We start from the raw sequence: 21,772 nt of genomic DNA on the forward strand, positions 1-21,772 counted from the left end.
ACATCAAAAATGCTGAGTTGAAAGGTCACGGTATGGCTGGCTTCTGAATGGAATGGATTCAATAATTATAAATTTTTTTTGACAATGTCACACTTTCATCAAAATCTGAGATCAAAAAGGACAGAGATTGGGCTAACATTTTACTGATAAAAAGTGCCTGAAATTTGAAAATTTGAACAATTTTTATAACTTTTGCAACTGTTCAGACATAAAGAGATGAATTTTAAAGAAGAAGAAAGGTGAAACTTTAAGAGAGGATGATATGATATGATCTGATGTGGTGGAGACAATATACATATTGAATATCATTGCATCTGTCTTGTGGGAGACAGTATGGAACTTGAAAAGCTAGGTAGATCATTCTCTGTCTCCACCCAGAATTCATCATAACGGTAAAAATTATCCCAATACAGAAGAAAAACTTCAAAACCGTGAACACATTTCCATGTGAAATCTGAACACTATAGAACTTATAGATTTCACTTGTATATTCCACAGGGCAATTTCATTCACTAAAAATACATCATAGATATTCAGCTTGCAAAAACCTGAAGGACAAAGCCTTTTTTATTCATGAATGTGCATAAAACGCTTAGGAAACGAACCATGAACAAACAAATCTGAAGACTCAAACAAATTTAAACAATGAAATTGTTTTGGAAATAATATAGACTTATTAATATTTATCAAGTCTAATTTCATTTTACTGTGTTTATATTAATTCAATTGTCCTTGGGACTGCAAAAAACATAGCCCTTTGAATGTTCACCTCAACTCAACTAAACTTTAAAGATAGTCTGTTGGACTTATGACTGTCTCCAAAATGCTCACATGGGACATAAAATTCTGATCAAGCTGAGAAGACAAATTGCTTTAACAGTGAAAGTGAAACAGTAACGGGATAAATAAACAAAGTTTCCACACCGGCAAATAATTCACAATTTTTATACAGCAATTCCTCTACAAATGGCAATCCACGTCTTCTTCTCAAATACTTTGTGCTTGGCAGTCCGTGGCCGTGTGTTGAGAGCTGCTGGGCATACAAGGCGTCAGCTCAACTTTAGGTAAATTATGGTATTGCCAGTGACAGCTCTAGCATCAAAGAGGTCACTGCGAACTGCACTGGATCAGGATAATCAACATATATTACACTGTAACTCGGTCAACTAATAGCAATTTCCTTCCCGGCACTATCTTGGGAAGAAATCTGTAACAACCCCTTCCAGGTCTATGCCTTCGTCGTTGGGCGGAGGTTGCTCCGAGTGTTCTTGCCGACTGTCGGCGGTTCCGTCATCAATAGGGACTTCGGAGGTAGCCATAGCATCAGGATTCTCCTCCGATTCCTGCCAAGATGACTCCGGATAATGATTTCGTTTGATGTGCGTTTTCAAGTTTCCTGTCCATGATAAACAATTGACAAATGTACATTAGATCATTGTAACAAAGGGTGATACAAAGTACACAACAACACAATGTATCTTAAAATCTTTCATACTAATCACATGTTGAACAGAAGTCACAATTCAGAGTGTTCAAACAGGTTGCAAATTACTGGTCATTGATATAGGCATTTGGCAAAAGGCAAGGATTTCACAGAAGGTATATTCACTCTTCATGGATGAGACTTTTGGGGGGAGGGGGGAATCGCCATAATCATAAAATAGCCAGCCAAAATCAGAGAATGTTCAAACATACTGCAAATTAAGTAGCAAAACAGTTATTCATGGTCATCAAGCTAAAGAGGATTTCATTTAATGATGTAAACACCCCATCCCCCCCCACCCCCATGGATGAGGGTAGAGTTGACTTTTCAGATCCTAAGATTCAGATCCTCAGATCCTCAGATTCATATCCTCAGATCTCAGACCTCAGATCCTATACCTTCAGACGTAGATTCCGAATTAAAATTTCACAACTTTCAAAGTTTGATGTAATATACTGATAAATAAAATATAATTTAGATTTGAAAAGGTTTTAGAATTATTTTATTTCTATCTTAAATCTTTAACTTAAAAACTTCGATCTCAGAATCAGAACGTCATCAGTCGAAGACAGTGTGCGCAATGATTCGACTTGTTATTTATGTCATCACGTGAACCTTACCTCTACATAGAGACATAGAGATAAACACACCAGCGATCGAACGATCAAGACCGCGACGATCATGTAAATGCTGGCTATTGGCATGTCCGTATTTTACCATCGTTCGTAATATTGATGGCGAGGGGATATAACTAATCCATGTTGGAGGCCAGTGACCCCGGGCTAAATCAGAATTTCAGGGTCGGAAGAAGCAAGTTAGCTAATCTGTAATTGTAGACCCGTGTTCGTTGAAACTTATTAAGCGAAAATGTTTTAATATGTAGACTATTTTGTTTTCATAACTGCCTTGTATATGTCATATTCAAATTATTATTCTAAATATTGCAATCATATTGTTAAAACGGGTATTGTAAAAGGCTTGTAAATTTGAATCTGCATCTGAAGTTATAGGATCTGAGATCTGAGATCTGATGATCTGAATCTGAGGCTCTGAGGATCTGAATCTGAGGATCTGAAAAGTCAACTCTACCCGAGGATGAGACAATGTCTGACAGGAATGTTTGCCAGCAAACATGAGAGAATAGCCGGCCAATATCAAGTTATAGTTAGTCAATTTATCAAGAGTCTGGCTAAAAATGGCAACACTGCTATTTTGAACATATTATATATGCATCGCTTGGAAACTCGACTCATAATTTCCCTGAAAGATGAACCATATGCTTTAAAAAGTAAGAGAGAGAGAGAGAGAGATATTCTCACGTTGGGAACAAAACTGGGTGACATCTACAAAATAATGCAAACAAGATGATGGCTGTTAACAGGGTTTACAACATTGGGGGAGAAGCAGTATGATTTTCATAAAAAGTAAAACAAATCTCAGTTTTTCTCTGACGATTTCTCCCTGACGAGCAAGTCTCCTGAAATCAAGTTTCTTCAATTAGGATTACTTTCTAGGTACTTGTGCAGTGTCTTTGAGTAGGTCTGGGAACTTTGGAATAATATACATGTAACTTGGATTTCAGCAAAGTTTGGTTGGTAAATGAGCTATAAACCAAACATAAAGGTTTAAGAAATAGCAAAGGTAAAATGGGAAAAAAATTCATTTGAAAAAAAAATCATCTACATTCTTCATTTAGAAATTCAACCAATGGTATCAATAAATCATTTTTTTTTGACATCATAAAATATCATATCAGATTTTATTTTTGTATGCTCGGGAAAGAACTGTTTCTGCACTGATTTGAGGAATTAGGCCTACATAATCATATTTGAAGATTAAACAGCCAAGCAAACTGTAGCAAGACCGGAAAACCCTACTCCACTGATCTGTCACATTGAATGTAAATCAAGGTCACCGGGGGTCAACAAAATGCAAATAAGGGTCATGGGGGTCAGACAGCACACATTTTGGGTCATGCCAAGGTATTAACTTCTTGTATCCAGGGTAATATTTGAAGTGAAATGAATGTGTTCCAGACTGAATGCAATTAATTCTCATTGACAGAGCACATCACTGACACTGTGGATATATTTCACAGACGCTGGTTCATGAATAGGCGGCTCTAAGATATGTCCCTCTTGATGCACAGACACAGTGAAAATACCACCCCTGTGCAAAAGCAGAGCATACGAGTGAGCCACATCTCCAAGTGTCTTTTCGAACCACATCTCATTCATGTGCAGTTTTCAAATAATGTCATCGTATATATTTTTCACAGTTTGCTTATTAAAGCCCCATTAGCTGAACCGTGATTGTGACCTATTGTATAACGTTTTTGCTGCCTGTGAAATACATTTTCTTATATTACTCCAAAAATTATGTCAAAGTGTATGCCGTGTGTTCATTTCAAGTTGAACAGCCTGTACGTATGTAATGTGAAATATATTCGTGTTCACCACTGAATTTTACACTTGACCAGAATTAATTTGTCGACTACTGCATTGCATATTGTAGACACATAACTACAATGTTGCACATCGTATTAGTAATACTTCAGGAATAAAATTAGAAAATGTATTAATTTTGTTTTACACAACAAAAATGGTGAAAATGTTATCAAAATAGTAGCAGCTACTGTCTTTCAAAGATCAAACAGATGACAATGATAATGACAACACACTACTTTTCAGTGTTAACACCCAGCTTTCTGATAGGTTAAGATTATTACCCCTTACTTATCCTGCCAGATCTGTCAAGTCAGTAAAAAGCTGTATTGAGCTAAAACCTATACTTATCATTCACCTACTGGTGTATGAGGTATAGCATTTTTGTCAGTGAAACCAATGTCGATGGGATCTACGTTTCAGGGGCCTTAATGTTCAAGTTTTTGTCAAAATGCAACAGATGGGACATGTTATGCTTGACACTGGTTTTATAACCAACTTGACCTGATGGTGAAACATGAACTTGGTGGAATAAGAGTTCAACTTGCAGGAAGAGGGACACTGGCACATGCATAATGAGACAAACACTGAACATCTTTTTTGATAAAATAGTTCCTCTCCTTGACAAAAACAAACAAATTTGTACTTTACAAGGATCAAACTGTCTTTTTCACTTCATTGAATGCTAACGATTACGGTGACATTCTCACCAGATATTTCACAATTATCATATCATCACTTTGTCTCATTGACGCATCACGTCAACAGAGTTGACAGATGGTATTTTTTTCAACAAAAATCTGTTTCCGCTTTTCATGACGGAGTGACTAACAGAGAGGAGACATCCAAGGGATACAACATTAATACAGCTTACTATCTATCTCACATTTGATCTAAGATATTAAAATCATCAGCAAAACTAAGCTGATTCAAGTCAGTAATTTTTTCCAAGTAGGAACTCAGGAGGTTTGGAGTTCACCAAGGCATGTGGACACGGAGATAAAGGAAAGAAATTAACATCTTGAAGATCATATTTTCAACAATGGTGATTACATTTCTGATTAAAAAACGCAAGATAGTGCTTAGAATTTATTCAGTAACTATGCCATGCATGTCTTTTTTTGATATTTCTAAGTTTTCTGCTTTGATGACTCAGCTGTTGACTGCACAAATATTACATACACTCACTCTCCCAATTTTTTTACCATTAAGAGAGAGTTCTGTGTTATCAGCCAAGCCCTTCATGTAATGACCAATTTTTCTTTAGGTACCATAACTAATATTTACATTGTAAGAATCACAATCAGTGTTATATGGAATTCCTTAGTACAGCCACCTCAAATTTAACCCTTTCACCACCATGGTTTGTCCCAAATCCATTGTTTTCTATGGTAAAGTTGGACCTGTATACAGGGAACTGGGGGTGAAAGGGTTAAGACAGTGTAGCTGTACTCTGACATTGGAGCCTGTACCAGATTAGCTTTTCTGAAACCTCAGAAATTCTTGATTTGTTTTATACAGTATTGCCACCATGAAAGCAATGCACATTGGGCTCCCTGAAACACTCTGAGTGAGACCAAAGCTGATATCGAGACCAGTAAAGCTTTTGCAACTCAAAAATTCAGAAAGGTTTAAAGCATTATCCTTGCTGACAATAATGATTGAAGGTGTATTTCAAAGCACTGACAACAATGGTTACCAGGAAAGTTTTCTGACTTCTGGTCGGATGTGTCTTTGGGAGAGATATTTAGACCCTACAATTTTTACAGTATTTTACTGGTGTGCTGATTGCACGGACACATTTCACAACATTATGGAAATTATGAACGCTTGTCTTGTTTTTGTGGAAATTGAAATTCAGTTTTCTCATAATGTTATGGATGGTGGCCATTTTGAATTTCAAATAATGGTAAATCTTTGGTAAGTTGTTTCTCCAGTGATAAAATTTGCTCAGTGACCCCCTTCATTCTTGCTTTTTAAATGGGATTGTTAAAAGTTTCCCAGACAAAGCTTGTACAAAAATCAGAAGTCTTTGAGTTTTGAGGCGCACACTACCAAAATCTACAACTCCTACAGGTATCTTCTGGAAATATTTGAGAGTATCAAAAAGGTACAGAGACAGTGGCATGTATCTTACCTTTCTGTGAAAAGGCCATCTCACAGAATTCACATTTATGCGGTTTTTCTCCCGTGTGTTTTTTCTTGTGGACTTGCAGAGCGTTCTTCTGGTTGAAGGCTTTGTCGCATTCATCACACTGGAAGGGTCTCTCACCTGTGTGCAAAACAAGGCGACGTTTATATTCTCCAACAACTACCGGTATTCCTAATATGTACTGGTCCAAGCACAACATGTGCAGTGCCAGGACTTTGAACGGACTAGGTTGTGGCAATGAAAAGTTTTATTGAAATTGTAAGCTAAATAACTTTCACTTTTAACGGTCTTGTCTTGTCTGTTATTGACATTTACAACAATGTGTCTCTAACTTGTCTTTTTCCATAGAGATTTTGTACTCTATGTGTGGTACCGGTAGATGTGTTTCAAATACAGAATACAGAACAAATGATGCTTTTCTATTATTCATTTTGTATATCATTTGGCTATGAGATGATGTAAATATCTGGAGGACTTGTGTCTCCAAAAAGTAAAACATGAAGGCCACGTTAGATGATTTGTGCAGCTTGAATGACATGATACTTGATTAATAATTCTTTTTTTGGGTCGATTTATGAAAGTTTTAGTTTGACAAAAAATATCATTCTTCAAAGAATTTTTGCTCTGTGTCTGCCTTATCGTCATAACAGAATCAATCAAAAAGGCATCCATGGAGGGAATGATGATCGTTTTCACTAAAGCTTTGTTTTGATCTCTTCAGTCTGCACCCAAATTGAGTCCAGTCAAGTTTGGATTCAGCAGAAAATATGAATAAAGCCCAAAAAATATTCATACCGGTATGTATTCTAATGTGTCTCTCCAGCTGACTTGGTTTTGCAAACGATTTGCCACACGTGTCACAGACATGCGGGGTTGGTCGGTTGCGCGAGGCAGCAGTACCCGGTTCGTGGGTCTGCATATGCTCCTTGAGATGACCGGCTCGTTTGAATCCCTTGTTGCATATGGTGCAGACAAACGGACGGGAGTCTAGGTGGTGCTCTCGGAAGTGCCTCTTCAGCTGTGCCAGCTGGGAGAATTGAACCTGGATAGTACAGAGCAGAAATTAATCATCAGTTAGTGATCAAATCTAACAATGAGAGCATCAAGAAGAATTTGATTTGTTTCTCCGTTTTAATACTTATTTGAATCTGACACTTTCTACATTTCGTTTGTATTGAAAAATATCCACTTACACATTCAATGCACATTTCACATTCTGAGAATGTTACACTTTTGTAAAAAGTGCTCTGGACTTTATTTTCTTAGGCTTGCATCGACTTTCCTTATTTACAGAAAACAGCAGGAACGTTCTCTGGCTGTAGTGATCACAATGTCAAGTAAGACCCTGTCAAACATTTAGATGAAATATGCTGGGAAAAATAAACCATCGAAGGGTACTTACAGGGCCAGTACCTGTAAATTTGATGATTATTTTCACTATTTTATATTCTTATTAATGTCATGTACAGTGTTTTCTGCTACTTCAAAGCATGTTTAGATACACACTATTCAGCTTGTCAACTCAGTCTGTGTATGTGTTGGCTGTATTGTTATTGTTGACTGTGCATTCTGGTCAGAACTAGAACTTAAATGTTAACAACAACAGAGCATTTCACAAGTGTAGACGCTGTGCAGACACATCAAATAGTTGGTATTTCAACATGCTTTGAGGAATAGAACAACAGCTTGCAATTGACATACAAAACAATAAAGCGAAAGAAAATCATCAGAAGTTATAGCTACTGGTCCTTTAAGCATGCGCTACAATACTGACAGTTTCGTACTCAGTCAAATCATAGACACAGGAAGTTTTTTGTATGATCTACAGTTGAACCTTCTTGAAAAAAAATAACAAGAATTTAAAAGCTCTCGTGCCGTAAGGATTGCATGAATTCAGAAGAGACACTCATTAAGGCCACAGGATATGGAATGTGTGCCCAGACCAGCGTCCTGACGTTGCTCAGCGCTGCCTTGGTTATTGTCTGGCTGTCATTTAGAATTACATCCAGGTCTTGATGTCACCGGGGTTAACCATCATTTCTCCCCGACTCATCATCCTGGATATTGCATCTGCAAAAGGTTGCGACCTTTATAATCTTTTTGTATGCTTTCCAACTTTACATGTTTCTTTATCGAAAGCCATGGAAATTTTGTTTTGCCTACGAGCACCGATCATTGGGATGGGAGGAAAGATGACTGGTGAGTGGAGGTTTTTAAAATGCTGAGGGTGATGTTATCACTTGATCCCTACGGCCCTGGGATCCCTTGACTGAGCCTGTATGCATATCTTGATATTTTGATCAGAGTATGGAAAAAAACCATCACTAGGCATGTCAGTTGGGATTATCGGCCTGCAGCTGAATTTTTTTTGAAGTGCTGGGTGAAAAATATGAATCTGTGATTACTTTATGATAGATGTGTCCCAGAATGCATTTTCATATGTGTACAGAAATCAGGCAGCCGCTTTGTAGCAGTGCCAATGATTTCAAAATACGTGACTGAAGAGAGCAAAGAGTTGGATTGCTGTTCTTTGCTGTTTTATGATGGAAACCAAAGAGTAATACATGGGTTGTAATGATTAAGAGTATTTTCATGAATTTGCCCGACCTAGATTCTGTGATCTCTGTGCAATTTCTGGGTGTCAATCAAGGTCAGTAAATACTATCTTCATATTTGTGCAGGAAGTTGAGAGATTGGATGTCTAATGTTGGAGAATAGTGGCTGTTTTCAAAATGAGCAATCTTCTCATTTCATTGTTAATTGGATTATGATAGATCTTAACCCAGTCATCCCTGTTTTCAATTGCAGGGGTCAAACTTTGCCCAAGAAAAACACAGTGGGCTGGTACCAACTTTTGGGACAAAAAGGTCAAAACTGCACATACCTGTTCACAACCCGGCTCACTGCATCTGTGTTGCTGCCCTTCCACCTCTGCAGCACCCTCGTTGGTCAGCGAAGCAGCTGCCACTGCCGTCTCACTGCTGCTTGCGTCGGCGCCTGTTGCACTGATGGCTGCCTCTGCAGACTCGATGCCTTGCATCACAGGTACTTCAAATGTCCCCTGCTCCACCCCTGAGGAGCCAACTATCGCGTCCTGGCTGATGATCACCTGGGTGCCATTGACTCCCGTGTTGATGACGATGTTGGTGGGTTGTATGTTTTGCAAAAGGTTGGAATCTGCCTGCGTGGTGGTCTGGCTGAGAGCGATAGGATGCGTAGCACTCTGTGTGGGTTCGGTGGGGGCTGAAGTCATCATAGTGGTTGGCACCAGGCTCTGGTCTACCGGAGAAGCTGATGTGGTGGCGACTGGAGGTTGTACAGTGGCCGCTTGTACTGCCAGTGGCTGTTCTTCAGCAGTGAGCGTGGCTTGGGTGAAATTTGCATCACTGCTGGAGTTCAATATTGTGGCATTGGTGCCCTGGATCTGTACTTGGGCCAAGTTGAGGTCACCCTGGTGAGAATCTGACGACAGCGTTGCCTCTGCGATATTGCCTTCACCCTGTCCGGTTTGCAGGGTTGCATGGGTTAGAGCCTCACCTTGACTCAGGGTGCCGTCTGCTTGCAATGTCTGGGTGATCACCCCAGTGTTCATGTTACTCTGCTGGAGCTGCTGGAGAAGGCTTGGATCAATCTGCACCGTGATGTTGGGATCTAAACTATGTATCTGCACATTCTGGCCGCTGAGGCTCGTCGTGGTCAACTGCAACTGCATTCCATCCAGGCCTTGCAGCACAGTAGCCGCCATCCCTCCTTCCGTAAGTGAGGCGAACGTATCGGTGTTTGCGATAGAGGTCGGTAATACTGTAGCCTGAGATGCCAGGCTTTGTTGGAGCATGGTTTGGTCAATGTTCAGATGACCCACCAGTTGGGCCTGATTCGCCACGGCGATGCCCTGCTGATCCGTGGTGTTCAGCAGGTTTATTGGCTGTAGCGCTTCGGAGGTGCGGTTTGTAGTGGATGTCTTCCTTTTCTTGGGTTCGACCGTGCGGAAGTGTGACTGGATATGACTCTTGCGGTGACCTGATGTTCGGAAACGCTCATCGCAGTGGGGACATTTGAACGGTTTGGCACCAGTGTGCAGACGCATGTGCACTTTCAAGCTGCCCTTTGTTGAAAAGGGTGACGAGCAAATGTGACAGTGGAAATTCTTTTCTCCTGTGTGTGTCTTCATGTGACAATCCAGCGTTGACTTGACCGTGAACATTTTCCCACACTGGTCACACTTGAAAGGTTTCTCACCAGTGTGGATCCTGACATGCCTGACAAGATCACTTGGCTTCTTGAAGCTTTTAGAGCAGTGCGTGCACTGATGTGCGTGTTTTGGTTCATTTTCGTCCACAGCGTTCTTGTCCTTGATTTCACTAACACGGTTCTTTTCCGCAGCAGATGCGATCAGAATCTTTTCTGAAACAGATACTTCTTCGCTTGGCGATGCCTTGGCCAGCTCTTCAGCCTGCTCTTCTGATAACTGGATGATTGATGACCGAGGGCGCTTCACAGTGGATTTGGTTTGTTCGCTCTGCTCCTCTGATTCCTCTCTGTGCGTCTTCATATGCCTCTTACAGTGGAGGGCTGTACGGAAAGTCTCCTGGCAGTATGGGCACTTAAATGGACGGATGCTACTGTGAACAACCATGTGCCTGGTGAGGGATCCATTTGTCGTAAACGTTGCTTGGCACATGTTACACTTGTAAGCTTTGAGTCCAGAGTGTGTCCGCTGGTGTGCCTTAAGGACGCCTGACGAAACAAAGGATCGTCCACACTGTATACAGTGATAAGGCTTCTCGCCGGTGTGAGAGCGGATATGCTGCTTCAAGTGGCTGGACTTCTTGAAGGCCTTGGCGCAGTACCCGCACTTGTACGTCCGTTTGCCTTCCGCGGTCTCCTGCTGAATGAGGACCTGTCTGTTGCGCTGGGCCGACGTCAGCTGCGGCTCTTGGATCTGGATGCTGTTCAGCCCTTGCTGTTGGAAGTTGGTGTTCTGCTGGCTGCCGGTGATGGCCTCAAGCTGCTGCTGGATCTGTTGGGTCTGCAGGCTGATCTGGTTCTGCTGGCTGAAGTTCTGCTGTCCAAAGTTCTGCTGGTTGAAGTTCTGCTGGTTCAGTGTCTGCTGATTCAGGTTCTGCTGGCCCAGGAGGGTGTGCTGGTTGAAGTTCTGCTGGTTCAAGGTATCCGTTGATAGGCTTTCTTGCACTAGTGCCTGCTGGGCCAGGGTCTCCTCTTGCTGGTTAAGCTGGTTGCTCGGCAGGCCGAGTATCTGTTGGTCAGTCATGGGGTCCTGGATCTGTCCTTGTGGCTGTGGGTGAGGTTGTGTGTTGATCGTGATTTCCTGCTGAGGTTGCTGCTGTTGTACCTGTTGTGGTTGGTCAGCAGCTTGCATGGCAAGCTCGTGCCTGTGCGTCTTCATGTGCTTCTTGCAGTTGACGGAAGTTTTGAAAGTCTTTTGGCAGTAGGGGCACATGAAAGGACGAACTTCGCTGTGAGTGGACATGTGGCGCTTCAGACTCCCGTTAGTTGTGAACGTCCCGTCGCATATCAAGCACTTGTAGGCTTTCACACCTGTGTGCGTACGGATGTGGGCTTTGAGAACACCGGTGGACACAAAAGATCTTCCACACTGCAGACACTTGTATGGCTTCTCACCTGTGTGTGAACGCGTATGCTGTTTCAAGTGGCTGGATTTTTTGAAGCCCTTGGAGCAGTAGGAGCATTTGTATGGCCTGTCAACACTGCCAGCTTGCTGCAAATCATTGCCAAGGTACTGGTTGTACATCTGGCTATTCCTGGGTGGTTGCTGAATCAGACCTGTGTCTGTAATAAGAATTGGCTCCTGCATAGGAATATCAGCTAGGGGAACATCAGACTTGGCTGGGCGAGGTTTATTAACTTTCCGGGGTTTGCGAGGCGATGGCTCCTTGAAATGGGAGGCGATGTGGCTCTTCCGGTGGCCTGATGTCCTGAACTTCTTGTCACAGTGAGGGCAGTCAAATGGTTTGACGCCGGTGTGCAGTCGCATGTGAACTTTCAAGCTCCCCTGGGTGGAGAACATTTTCTCGCAGACACCACAGCGGAATTCTTTCAAACCTGTGTGTGTTTTTAGATGGGCAGTGAGGGTGCTCTTCACAGCAAAGGCTCGGTAGCATTGATTGCACTTGAATGGCTTTTCGTGGGTGTGAATTCTAATATGTCGCACTAGATCACTGGGCTTTCGAAACCCTTTGCTGCAATAAGTACATGTGTGTAGGCGACCGGCGGGAAGTTTGCGTATCCTCTTGATCACCATCATATCGGTTCGCGCCTTCTGATTTCCGCCCGTCCCCGCTGCTCCTTGACTTTGTTGTATATCAACAGGCACTGCAGTGAGTCCACTGTTTTCTAAGGCTTGTTGGAGGATATCAGAACTGATGTTACCATCGATGGCGATTTGCTGGATTTGCTGTGGCTGCATACCGTCCTGGTTCTCTGTATGCTCAGACAGTTCTAACAGCTGTTGGATCACATCGGTGACCGCAGTTGAACTCTGACCTACCTCGTTACTCTTTGACGGGTCGAGGGCATTCTTGGTGGGTGAGATCTGTACCTGGGTGGGTGGCGAAGGCTCCGAATGCATTCTACTGATATGCGCATTCAGACTGCCCAGCTTCTTGAAGACACAGCTACACTCTTCACACTCGTAAGTTTTTTCCAGCGCTTTGTTCTCTGTGTGAACCCGGGCAATATGGGCACGCAGATTGCCCTTCTGTGAAAACGATCCAGGACAGTAGTCGCACATGTGAGGTTTCTCTCCTGTGTGCTTAACCAAATGCACCTGTAGGGCCCCTTTCTGGTTGAATGCTTTTCCACACTCATCGCATTTGTACGGCCGTTCACCTGAAAGAAACAGTCAAAAAATAAATTCTCATATTATTCACAGAGATAGTCCCAGTTGGGGTAGACAAGAGCCCACACAACATCAATGTGAAGACAGCATACCAAGCGATCATACAAGTATTCCCGGCTGAACTTGACTAGCATTACACATTAGATTTAGAGCACTGCTTGCATCATTAACATTTTCATGCTGGAATCATACACTATCTGCACTGTCAAAACTTTGGTTACTTTCCAGTGTTACATAGAACTTGTAATTATCACCAGCAAAATACCAGGAATTTATAATGTCACGTCATACATGTACACATTTCATGGATGTGAAACTGACACTGAAAGGCGACAGAAAATATGGTGTTTTTTAATGCAAAAATCAACACCATGAGGTGATGTTGTTGTGTTTATTTCACAGTGGTTTTTATATAAAACATGACATGGTTCTTTATGCAAACTCAGTCCCTCCTCAAATGGATCAGAGTTCAAAATGATACATTTGATTAATATGTGAAAGTTTTCACTTCAATTTTTAAAGAATTTGAAGTCTTAACTCTCTGTTGAATTTGTAATATCTTGTGAGATGTCATGGGGAGACAAAGAACCATGTAACACAAATCCATCTTGGTGAAAAGTCAAATAATTATTCTTGAGTTTCGCCATTTGCTGTAACACACAGACAAAGAAGTTTTTTGTTTTCAGATCACAGCTCTTGCTCTGCTGGTAGGCATAAAAATTTAAGTCACACAGTAAGGTACTAGAATTATCCAGTAATTCATTCTGATTTTTACCATCAGATATTCCTGAGAGAAGTTTGGCATGTCTCCCATGTGTAGATAAAATCTTTAACTTGCTAGGCGAATTCTGAAAATGAAAATTTAAGCATGGTGGCTTTCTCATTTCCCTTTTTGTATCATTTGGAAAATCGAGTTTGATTGATAGAGGAGATAGCAATCATTTTCAAAGTATGGTAAAGCATGACATACAGAATAGTTTACAGAAAAGTATGGCAACTGGTGGCATCTGGTTTAGCAAACAAAAACGCATTGATTTTTTTTTCCAGTGGTCATGACAAAAACATCACAAGCTAACTGTTCACACTGAACACTGCAGTTGGTAATTGATTGTCTTTTAAATTGACATTATGAAAAAGTAAATTTTGTCTCAAATCAGAGGGACTTATGGGTAATTTCTAGTGCTGTGATATTAAGATAAGTGCAACTCTCCAACCACTGACAAATCATCATGTTCCAGTCAGCAGAATGACAGATATACATGGAATTTGTCACATGACACTGCCAAAGCATGCGTAGCATTGAATGATAGCATCTATGATCTTGACACATCAGCATGACAGTACTGAAGATAGCACAAGAAGCTAACCATCCATCTTCACTGGGTGAGATGAACATGGGACAACACACCTGTGTGGATTCTGATATGTCGTTCCAGTTGGCTTGGTTTTTGAAATGACTTTCCACAGTGAGGGCACTCATTAGAAAACCCTGACCTGTCCACGTTTCTCCTTTGATGTTTGGTCATCAACAGGTTGGTTCTGAGTAAAGGAAAAAAAATGTGAAAATTATATCTTATGATTTAAGTTCTTCTTCAAATTGATTTACTATCGAATTTTTTCAGCTTTCAAACTCCATTGTTTGACAGAATGTGCTAGCATATATACATCCTAGCTTCAGCTTGCTTTGAATTGTGTACAGGTAGCACGGTTTTCATGATGTTATTGTCGGCAGTACATAGACATTGTCAGTTTCTCATCATTGAGCATGTTTGCGGTTCTAGGAAAGAACTAGCCAGCGAACACCTGCATGTAAACATATCAAAGGAACATTTGAGGGGCAATAAGCCGCAACTTTTGATATTTTCATCATCTTTGTTCGATAAAACAAATTTTTCATTCACATGTCTTAACTGTGTTGAAAGGTAAAGCATAGGCATTGCTGGTACAACGCATTGTGTGTGTTATGAAGTATCCTGCATGACAAATGACTTCAGACAAAAATCAGTGGTCTGAAATAACATTGGGCATTAAAAACACATTGCATGTATTGACAAACTGTACAGTGTGGAGATTTTGACATGATTTAGGAATGGAACAAACAGACAGCACAAAGTACTTGACAATTTATCAAACCTCACAGCTAAGTGAAATATACACATACAAGGTGTACAGTTTGTTTTTTCTATCAGTGGAGCTGACATATTGACAGTACATGGTCAATGTGCTTCTTTCGATTGACATCGTTTAGGATAGGTTATGTCGTATTTTTATTTCGTTGGTTTCCAAGTTTTCGTTTTAACCATTAAAGGACCAGTAGTTGTAACTTTTAATGATTTCTTCACTTTTTTGCTTTTTATGTCAACTACAGTTTCTTGTTCTTCCCGAAGCATGTTGAGAAACACATTGTTGAGCTTGTCAACTCAGCCTGTACATGTGAAGACTGCGCTGTTATTGTTGATAAGTGAATTCTGATCCGGACTAGAATTCAAAAGTAAACAATAATTGTGTATTTGACACGTATAGATGTGGTGTTGACAAGCTAATTAGTAGGTATTCCACCATGATTTGGGAGTAGATCAAGAACTTGACACTGACATACAAAACAAAAATAGTGAAAAACACTTCAAAAGTTATATCTACTTGCCCTAGATGTATCGCGTTAATTGCCGAAGGGCAGTGTGAGCAGAACTCAACTATGGACAGGTCATTCATGAGTGATTCACTGATAATTTTTCCCTGCAGTTCAAACACAATACCACGAGGAAGGTAATATTCAAACATTATTGGCAAAATTACATGCAAGTGATACTTATGATTGCATTGATGAAGAATTGGCTGTACCTCTACAGAACTAGTACTGCATGTACTGCAGTACTTTACTGATTTGCTCACATATTGAAAATCAACAAACCTCAACAGTTCCATGTTTGTAAACACCCTTGGAAGTTACAATGTGCAAAACTGATAGGTTGGCTGTAAATCAATGCAGAAAATGGTGGAAATACTGGAAGGTTATACCTGATCTGATTTCTTCAAGGCAGAATGCACTTCAGGAACAGATTTTTCTGACTCTCAAATCTTTACAATACTAATTTAGTCTACCACTTGTTGGGGCTCATTTTGAAGCTCATGAATCAACTAAATGTTTCAACAACTTATTTTCATGAAAATCAAAATTTTTCTTACCACAGAGTTAACACAGGGATGGCTGCTATTTTGGATTTCAAGAGTCAATCAATAATAGGTAATTTGTTTCAAATTTTGCTCAGTGACCCCTGATTTTTTACTAATTGGAATGGGAATGGTTTAAAGTTTCAAGACGAAAAATTTGCCAACGAGCAAAAGTTTAAGTCTGTTAATATCAAGGCATGTACTACCTTAAAACACGTATATATACGTGTGCCTATATATGCCAATTTTCATTTTAGTTTGGTACATAATCAAACCAGTTTGCCCTGACTGCTGGAGACTAACCTTGTTCTGGGTCATGACAGGGAGCAAGCAGTTTAAACCTGTCTCCAATATCAATAAAAAAATACTGAACTCATAAAATCTACCTAATCAACTCTATAAAATGCAAATATTAAGTGTGATCATATCCACTGCTGCGGCTGTCCTGTCTCTGTCAAGAATTATTTGAGATTGTATCTGCAGAGGGCTTTTCATTCAGTCATGCATGGCTCCATAAACATTATCGTATAATTTGGATGTGCATTTTATGTGAAAAATTCACCCAGTTGTAGACAGTCAAGTAGAATGGTTTAATACACCAAATGGCATTTTCATTGCCATTAAAAAGTTGTTGGAAACCGCTGAATTACTGACAGTAATATCGATTTGAGGCTGTGTCAACATCAAACCGCTGTTTTTATCTCAACACAACAGCCTTGTGCTGTTATGATGTTTGAATATTTCATTATATCGTCATGTTGTGTGATGTTTCACAATTCCCTTTGCACTTCTTGTCTCCAGATGGCAATTCTTTAGACGGTCGCTGATGTCTTCCCTCGATGCAAACTTATCGAGAACTATTTTGAGAAACATTCAGTCTTATGTGACGTAGGAATGATCTAAAAGATAGTTGCTCTTGGCATGACATACGTACTAGCATTTTGAGTTTTATGAGTTATTTTTAACAGCTGAACCACGAAACATACAGTCTATCAATAGGTACAACCTGAGCCTCATTTAAGGTGTTATTGGCTCCCTGTAAATGGAAACATATAGGTACTGATATGGCAGGGTGCCATGCACCATCTAGGGGCAGCCAATAAATCTGTTATTGCACAAAGCTTTCCAAGGTGATTTCTCTTGGCAGGTGGGCAATTTATTCAGAACCAGTAGGCAAGGACAAGGTTGGCAAGCATTATCTTTCCTGGTTTCGTAGGTGGGAAAGTTTAATTCTCCATAATAGGAGTCAATTCAAAAAAAGGCCCAATGATTGGGCATGGGGCATGATTTGGTTGTTTTCTGGTGTCTGAGGGGAAAACGTGGCAGAGAGGTGGCAGTGGGGATCTTTTTAGAGGGCAGAAGTAAGTGCTTTTAGTGGGGGACGGCAAGTAGGGATCCGAGATTTCCAAGTGGTGAGTGGAAAGAAGGGAACTCTATTGGGTTTGAGAAGGGAAATTTTTTTAATCATAGAGAGGAGATGAACAGCTTTTACTTTCCACCCCTAAATTTTGATTTGTTCAAAATACATTAGAACAGCACATTTTCCATGTTAGAACACCACTGGTTACAATTTATCATCATTGACTGTTTGGCTGCCACTGTACCGAACAATAAATATTTGTTTCTTTTGTGGAAATATTTGTGTCCTAGTAATAGTTTACTTAAAGATGAACACTGTAAAGTCATAGGATCTACAGTGCTCAAGAACACTATGGATTTAGGGATTTAACACACTACTACTGATGAAAATATCATGGCTGTTTGAGTCTACGTACGCCACTGCTATGGGTATCACTTTTTTAATAGTTCATACTGACAAAAACAGTTTGCAGTGAGCCCATCCTTCCAAGAACTATAACAGGCTGATAAAATTGAGTGAGAAAGAATTGAAGTCCATCAAAAGCCTTAATTCCTTATCATATCAGATAAGCTAATCTTTACTGACATACACATCTTCACATTGGTCAAGGCCTACGGTGGATTATCCTTAATCTTTACTTTTTTTTGTGGCACCATCAACTGAAAATGTTAAAGTTTACATTTGTGAAATTATAAAAGCTCTCTTGTCCCTTGTAAATGGCAGTCTCACAAATTGATATGGACACAATGATAATCCTGAAAGTCTGATAAGAAAACAATGTCAGTGATAAAAATCGTGTGTGGGCTGAGAATACATCTTCCTAAGGACAAGATAATTTTCAAATCTTTTCACATGAAGAGGAAATTTCCTCATCCATGGTTGTGATAATGATTTGCACATCGTTTACAGATTATATAAATCCTCAAATGACTGATACAGAACTTTCTCTTGGAAGTGTTTATTCTTGTCTGTGATATCACGATAACAATTATGATATATCTACATGAGGTAAAAAAAGGGAGTTGTTAATGAGTGTGGCTGTATAGAGTGCATGGGTTCTTTGTGTTTTATTCAAAAGTCACCAGCGATGAAATCTTTTTATGCTTTCTAGTGTAGCCTCTGTGAGTGTATGTGTGTGTGTGTGTGTGTGTGTGTGTGTGTGTGTGTGTGTGTGTGTGTTATGAGAAAATTTTATTCTCTCCGTAGAGTTTACACGGGAATGGCAGCCATTTTGAATTCAAATATTGGTAAATGTTTGGTAATTTGTCTCTCTAGTACCAAACTTTGCATGGAGACCCCTGATTTTTATTCTCGATTTGGTTAGAGTGTGGTTGAAAGTTTCATTGAGGAAAATTTGAGCAAGAGTTTAAGCCCACCACTTTTGAGGCGCGATGTACCTTAAATGACAGCTCAGAGATTTGAGTGAGAATATCGGTACTGTACATGTATTTCTGTATTTTCTCCTTATCATTGCCATGCATGAGGCTGCAAGCTTCCTATGGTCCAGAGTAGTTTGTGCAGAAAGCATCACAGAAATTGTCTTCCTCATTACTTCCTTTGTTGATTGCACAAAGCACTTCAAAACAGTGTAAAAATGATGTTATCTTTCCTCCTTTATACATCTATTGTCATGATCTGCATCCAAGCATGATGCATGAATCAAGATATTGCTTATTCTCTTTTTTCTTTTTCTCTCTCTACCTCTCTCTTTTGGAAAGAGTCACTTTTGATCTTGATCGGCAAGCTGTAGAGTGGATCACATGTCACGTTTCTTTGTCTTCGAGAACTGAATGTTCGTTTCTGCATCATTGACAGTCAATGTGATTTGAGATTACATACAAAGATCAGTATTGTTCAAATTCTGAATACAAAACTCTGGAAGAAATACTAGTGTTCACTCTTCAATACGTAAGAAGCAGTGAACTGTGGCAATGAAATATGGCTCGCAAAGTCTGAACATTATTTCTGAATATTATTGAAGATCAGTTACAAAATACTACTTTTGTTCACAATTTTTTCACTGAAAAGGATCAACATTAGTATGTTGCTCAGGACATTAATTCTTGATCTACTAGGCAAGTACCTGGTTAAACAAGTCTGACATGCCTTTAATTTAAGGTAGTATGCGCCTCCAAAGTGAAAGACAAACTTTTGCTCAAATTTTTCTCAAGGAATCTTTCAACCATTCACTTTCAAAATCAAGAAGAAAAATTGGGGGTCACAATGCAAATTTTGGTACTAGAGAAACAAATTACCCAAAATTTACCGATATTTGTAATTCAAAAAGGCCGCCAACATCCCTGTGTTACCTCTATGGAGAAAAATAAAATTTTGAATGTTCAAAAAACTCAGTAAAGACAGTGAAAGTTTTTCTTACCCTAAAGGCTTCAAAATAAGCCCCCCCCCAAATGGTAGATCAGAAAAGAATTGGAAAAGTTTGAGAGTCAAAATATCTGTCCCCGCGGCGCATTCTACCTGAGAAGTTCTACATGAAACAAACTGTATTGTAATTTACCAGGTGAAATTCAATGTGAATTGGCTGATGTTTAATGGTTAATATTTGCAAGATTTCTGACAAGGCAAAGCCAAGTGGTTCAAATTTCTCTCTGTATAATATAATTTGGTGTGGCATACTAGAAATCACCCAAAATTAATTCTGCCAAAGACAGCCTTCTTGATAATATAATTTGGGTGAACTAGCCAATGCTCGCTAATAGGCAAGTAACTTTCTGCTGCTACTGGAACAATGGTCTGATTAATTATTCGCCTTGTAACTAAAGCATCGACTGGTGGGCTGGTGGAAACTGAGGCTATGATAGTGATTTTATTTGGCTGCTAGGGCAAGGAGATTTGCAAAATGATTTGCTCAATTCTTGAGTTAAGACCTACTCAGATTGACTGTTCATCAAATTAATCATCACCCAAAAGAGAAAAACATCATGATCAGTGTTTCTTTAAAGATCAGTGACAATGGTGTGATTGAAATTATTAATATTAGCCCTTCCATGTCTGGCTGGAACTTGAATAAATATTCAATGACTTTTTAGAAAAATGTTGAAAGGACAAAAAACGTTTAGCCTTGTACTGCCCTTGCTAAATTCAATGCTGTGTTGCATCTACTGATACTTGATATGGCATCTACCTGTATGTTTGGGGGTATACATATAGGGTGTAGAGTTTACCCTATGTATATCACATGTTTTAAACTTTGCAATTTTGAATATACCCTGCCTCTTGCGACTGTTTGAGGGAGTTAGCATCAAAAATTGAGACGAGATGCATATCTGTGTGTACTGTTCTTTAACTTGGTCAATTGTTTTAATCAAACCAAGGTGAAGTAGTGTGTAGTGAGTGACTGGCCCAATCATAAAGTTACGTTACTCATTTACATGATGAGCATTTTAGGAAAAATCTTCTGATACATACCTGATGTTAACTTTTGTAAAATGAAACGTCACTGTCAATGCCACAGAATGCAATTGGTTGTATGGGGCTGATATCTTGCCCTTTAAGGTAGTATGTGCCTCGAAAGTGACAGACATAAACTTTTGCTCAAATTTTCCCAATGCACTGAAACTTTCAGCCATTCTCGTACCAAGTCAAGAATACATAACAGGGGGTCACAGTGCAATGTTTGGTACTAGAGAAACAAACCACCTAACATTTACCAACATTTGAAATCCAATATGGCCGCCATCCCTGTGTTTACTCTATGAGGAAGAGTAAAATTTTCAACTTCCAAACACTACGATGGTGAAAATTTTTCTCACTCCAAGAGCTTGAAAATGAGTCCCAACAAGTGGTATACCAGAAAAGTAAAGTAAAAATACCGCAATGATACGGTGTCGCTCACATTTGATCAGCATTGGTACATACCAGTATGGGTACCAAAGATCAACAATAAATGTTGTTTCTATCTGTTCAGTGCAGGAAAATTCTACGTTGATGTTATGACAATGATTTCTGCACGGTACGACCAGAAAAACAACAAGAAATATTTAAACCAGAAAAACAAGAATGACAAAAGTAAATAAGGTCTGAAACTTTAGGTACTGGAGGTTAACTTTAGCAACATGCATAGCAGAAACAGCTTGTCCTTCTTAGTTTGAGCAGGTCTGTTAATATGTAACAGTTCATAAACAATGACAGGAAATGACTCAAGGTCAGTGGAGTAGCCTGTTTCAGTCACTGGCATGCCATCACTCCTGCACATTTGCAGGATTTCCCTTTTTCTTACCTCATTTGCACATTTTTGACACTGACATGTTCATTTGAACAACGT

General features: G+C 39.7%; 1 protein-coding gene across 1 annotated transcript in view; it reads right to left on the reverse strand.

Moving 5' to 3' along the window:
- Positions 1 to 532: 532 nt before the first annotated feature.
- The window catches only part of LOC139147711 (zinc finger protein 236-like), a 105,347-nt gene continuing 84,107 nt past the window's right edge, over positions 533 to 21,772 (reverse strand). The window contains exons 4-8 of the mRNA XM_070718875.1: positions 14,368 to 14,498; positions 8,964 to 12,949; positions 6,875 to 7,121; positions 6,065 to 6,199; positions 533 to 1,396 (exon numbers count right to left, since the gene is read on the reverse strand). Of these exons, the coding sequence (XP_070574976.1) occupies positions 1,191 to 1,396; positions 6,065 to 6,199; positions 6,875 to 7,121; positions 8,964 to 12,949; positions 14,368 to 14,498 (4,705 nt within the window). The 3' untranslated portion in view covers positions 533 to 1,190. The remainder of the gene's footprint in view (positions 1,397 to 6,064; positions 6,200 to 6,874; positions 7,122 to 8,963; positions 12,950 to 14,367; positions 14,499 to 21,772) is intronic.

This window comes from Ptychodera flava, chromosome 13, assembly GCF_041260155.1.
Source record: "Ptychodera flava strain L36383 chromosome 13, AS_Pfla_20210202, whole genome shotgun sequence".
NCBI lineage: Eukaryota > Metazoa > Hemichordata > Enteropneusta > Ptychoderidae > Ptychodera > Ptychodera flava.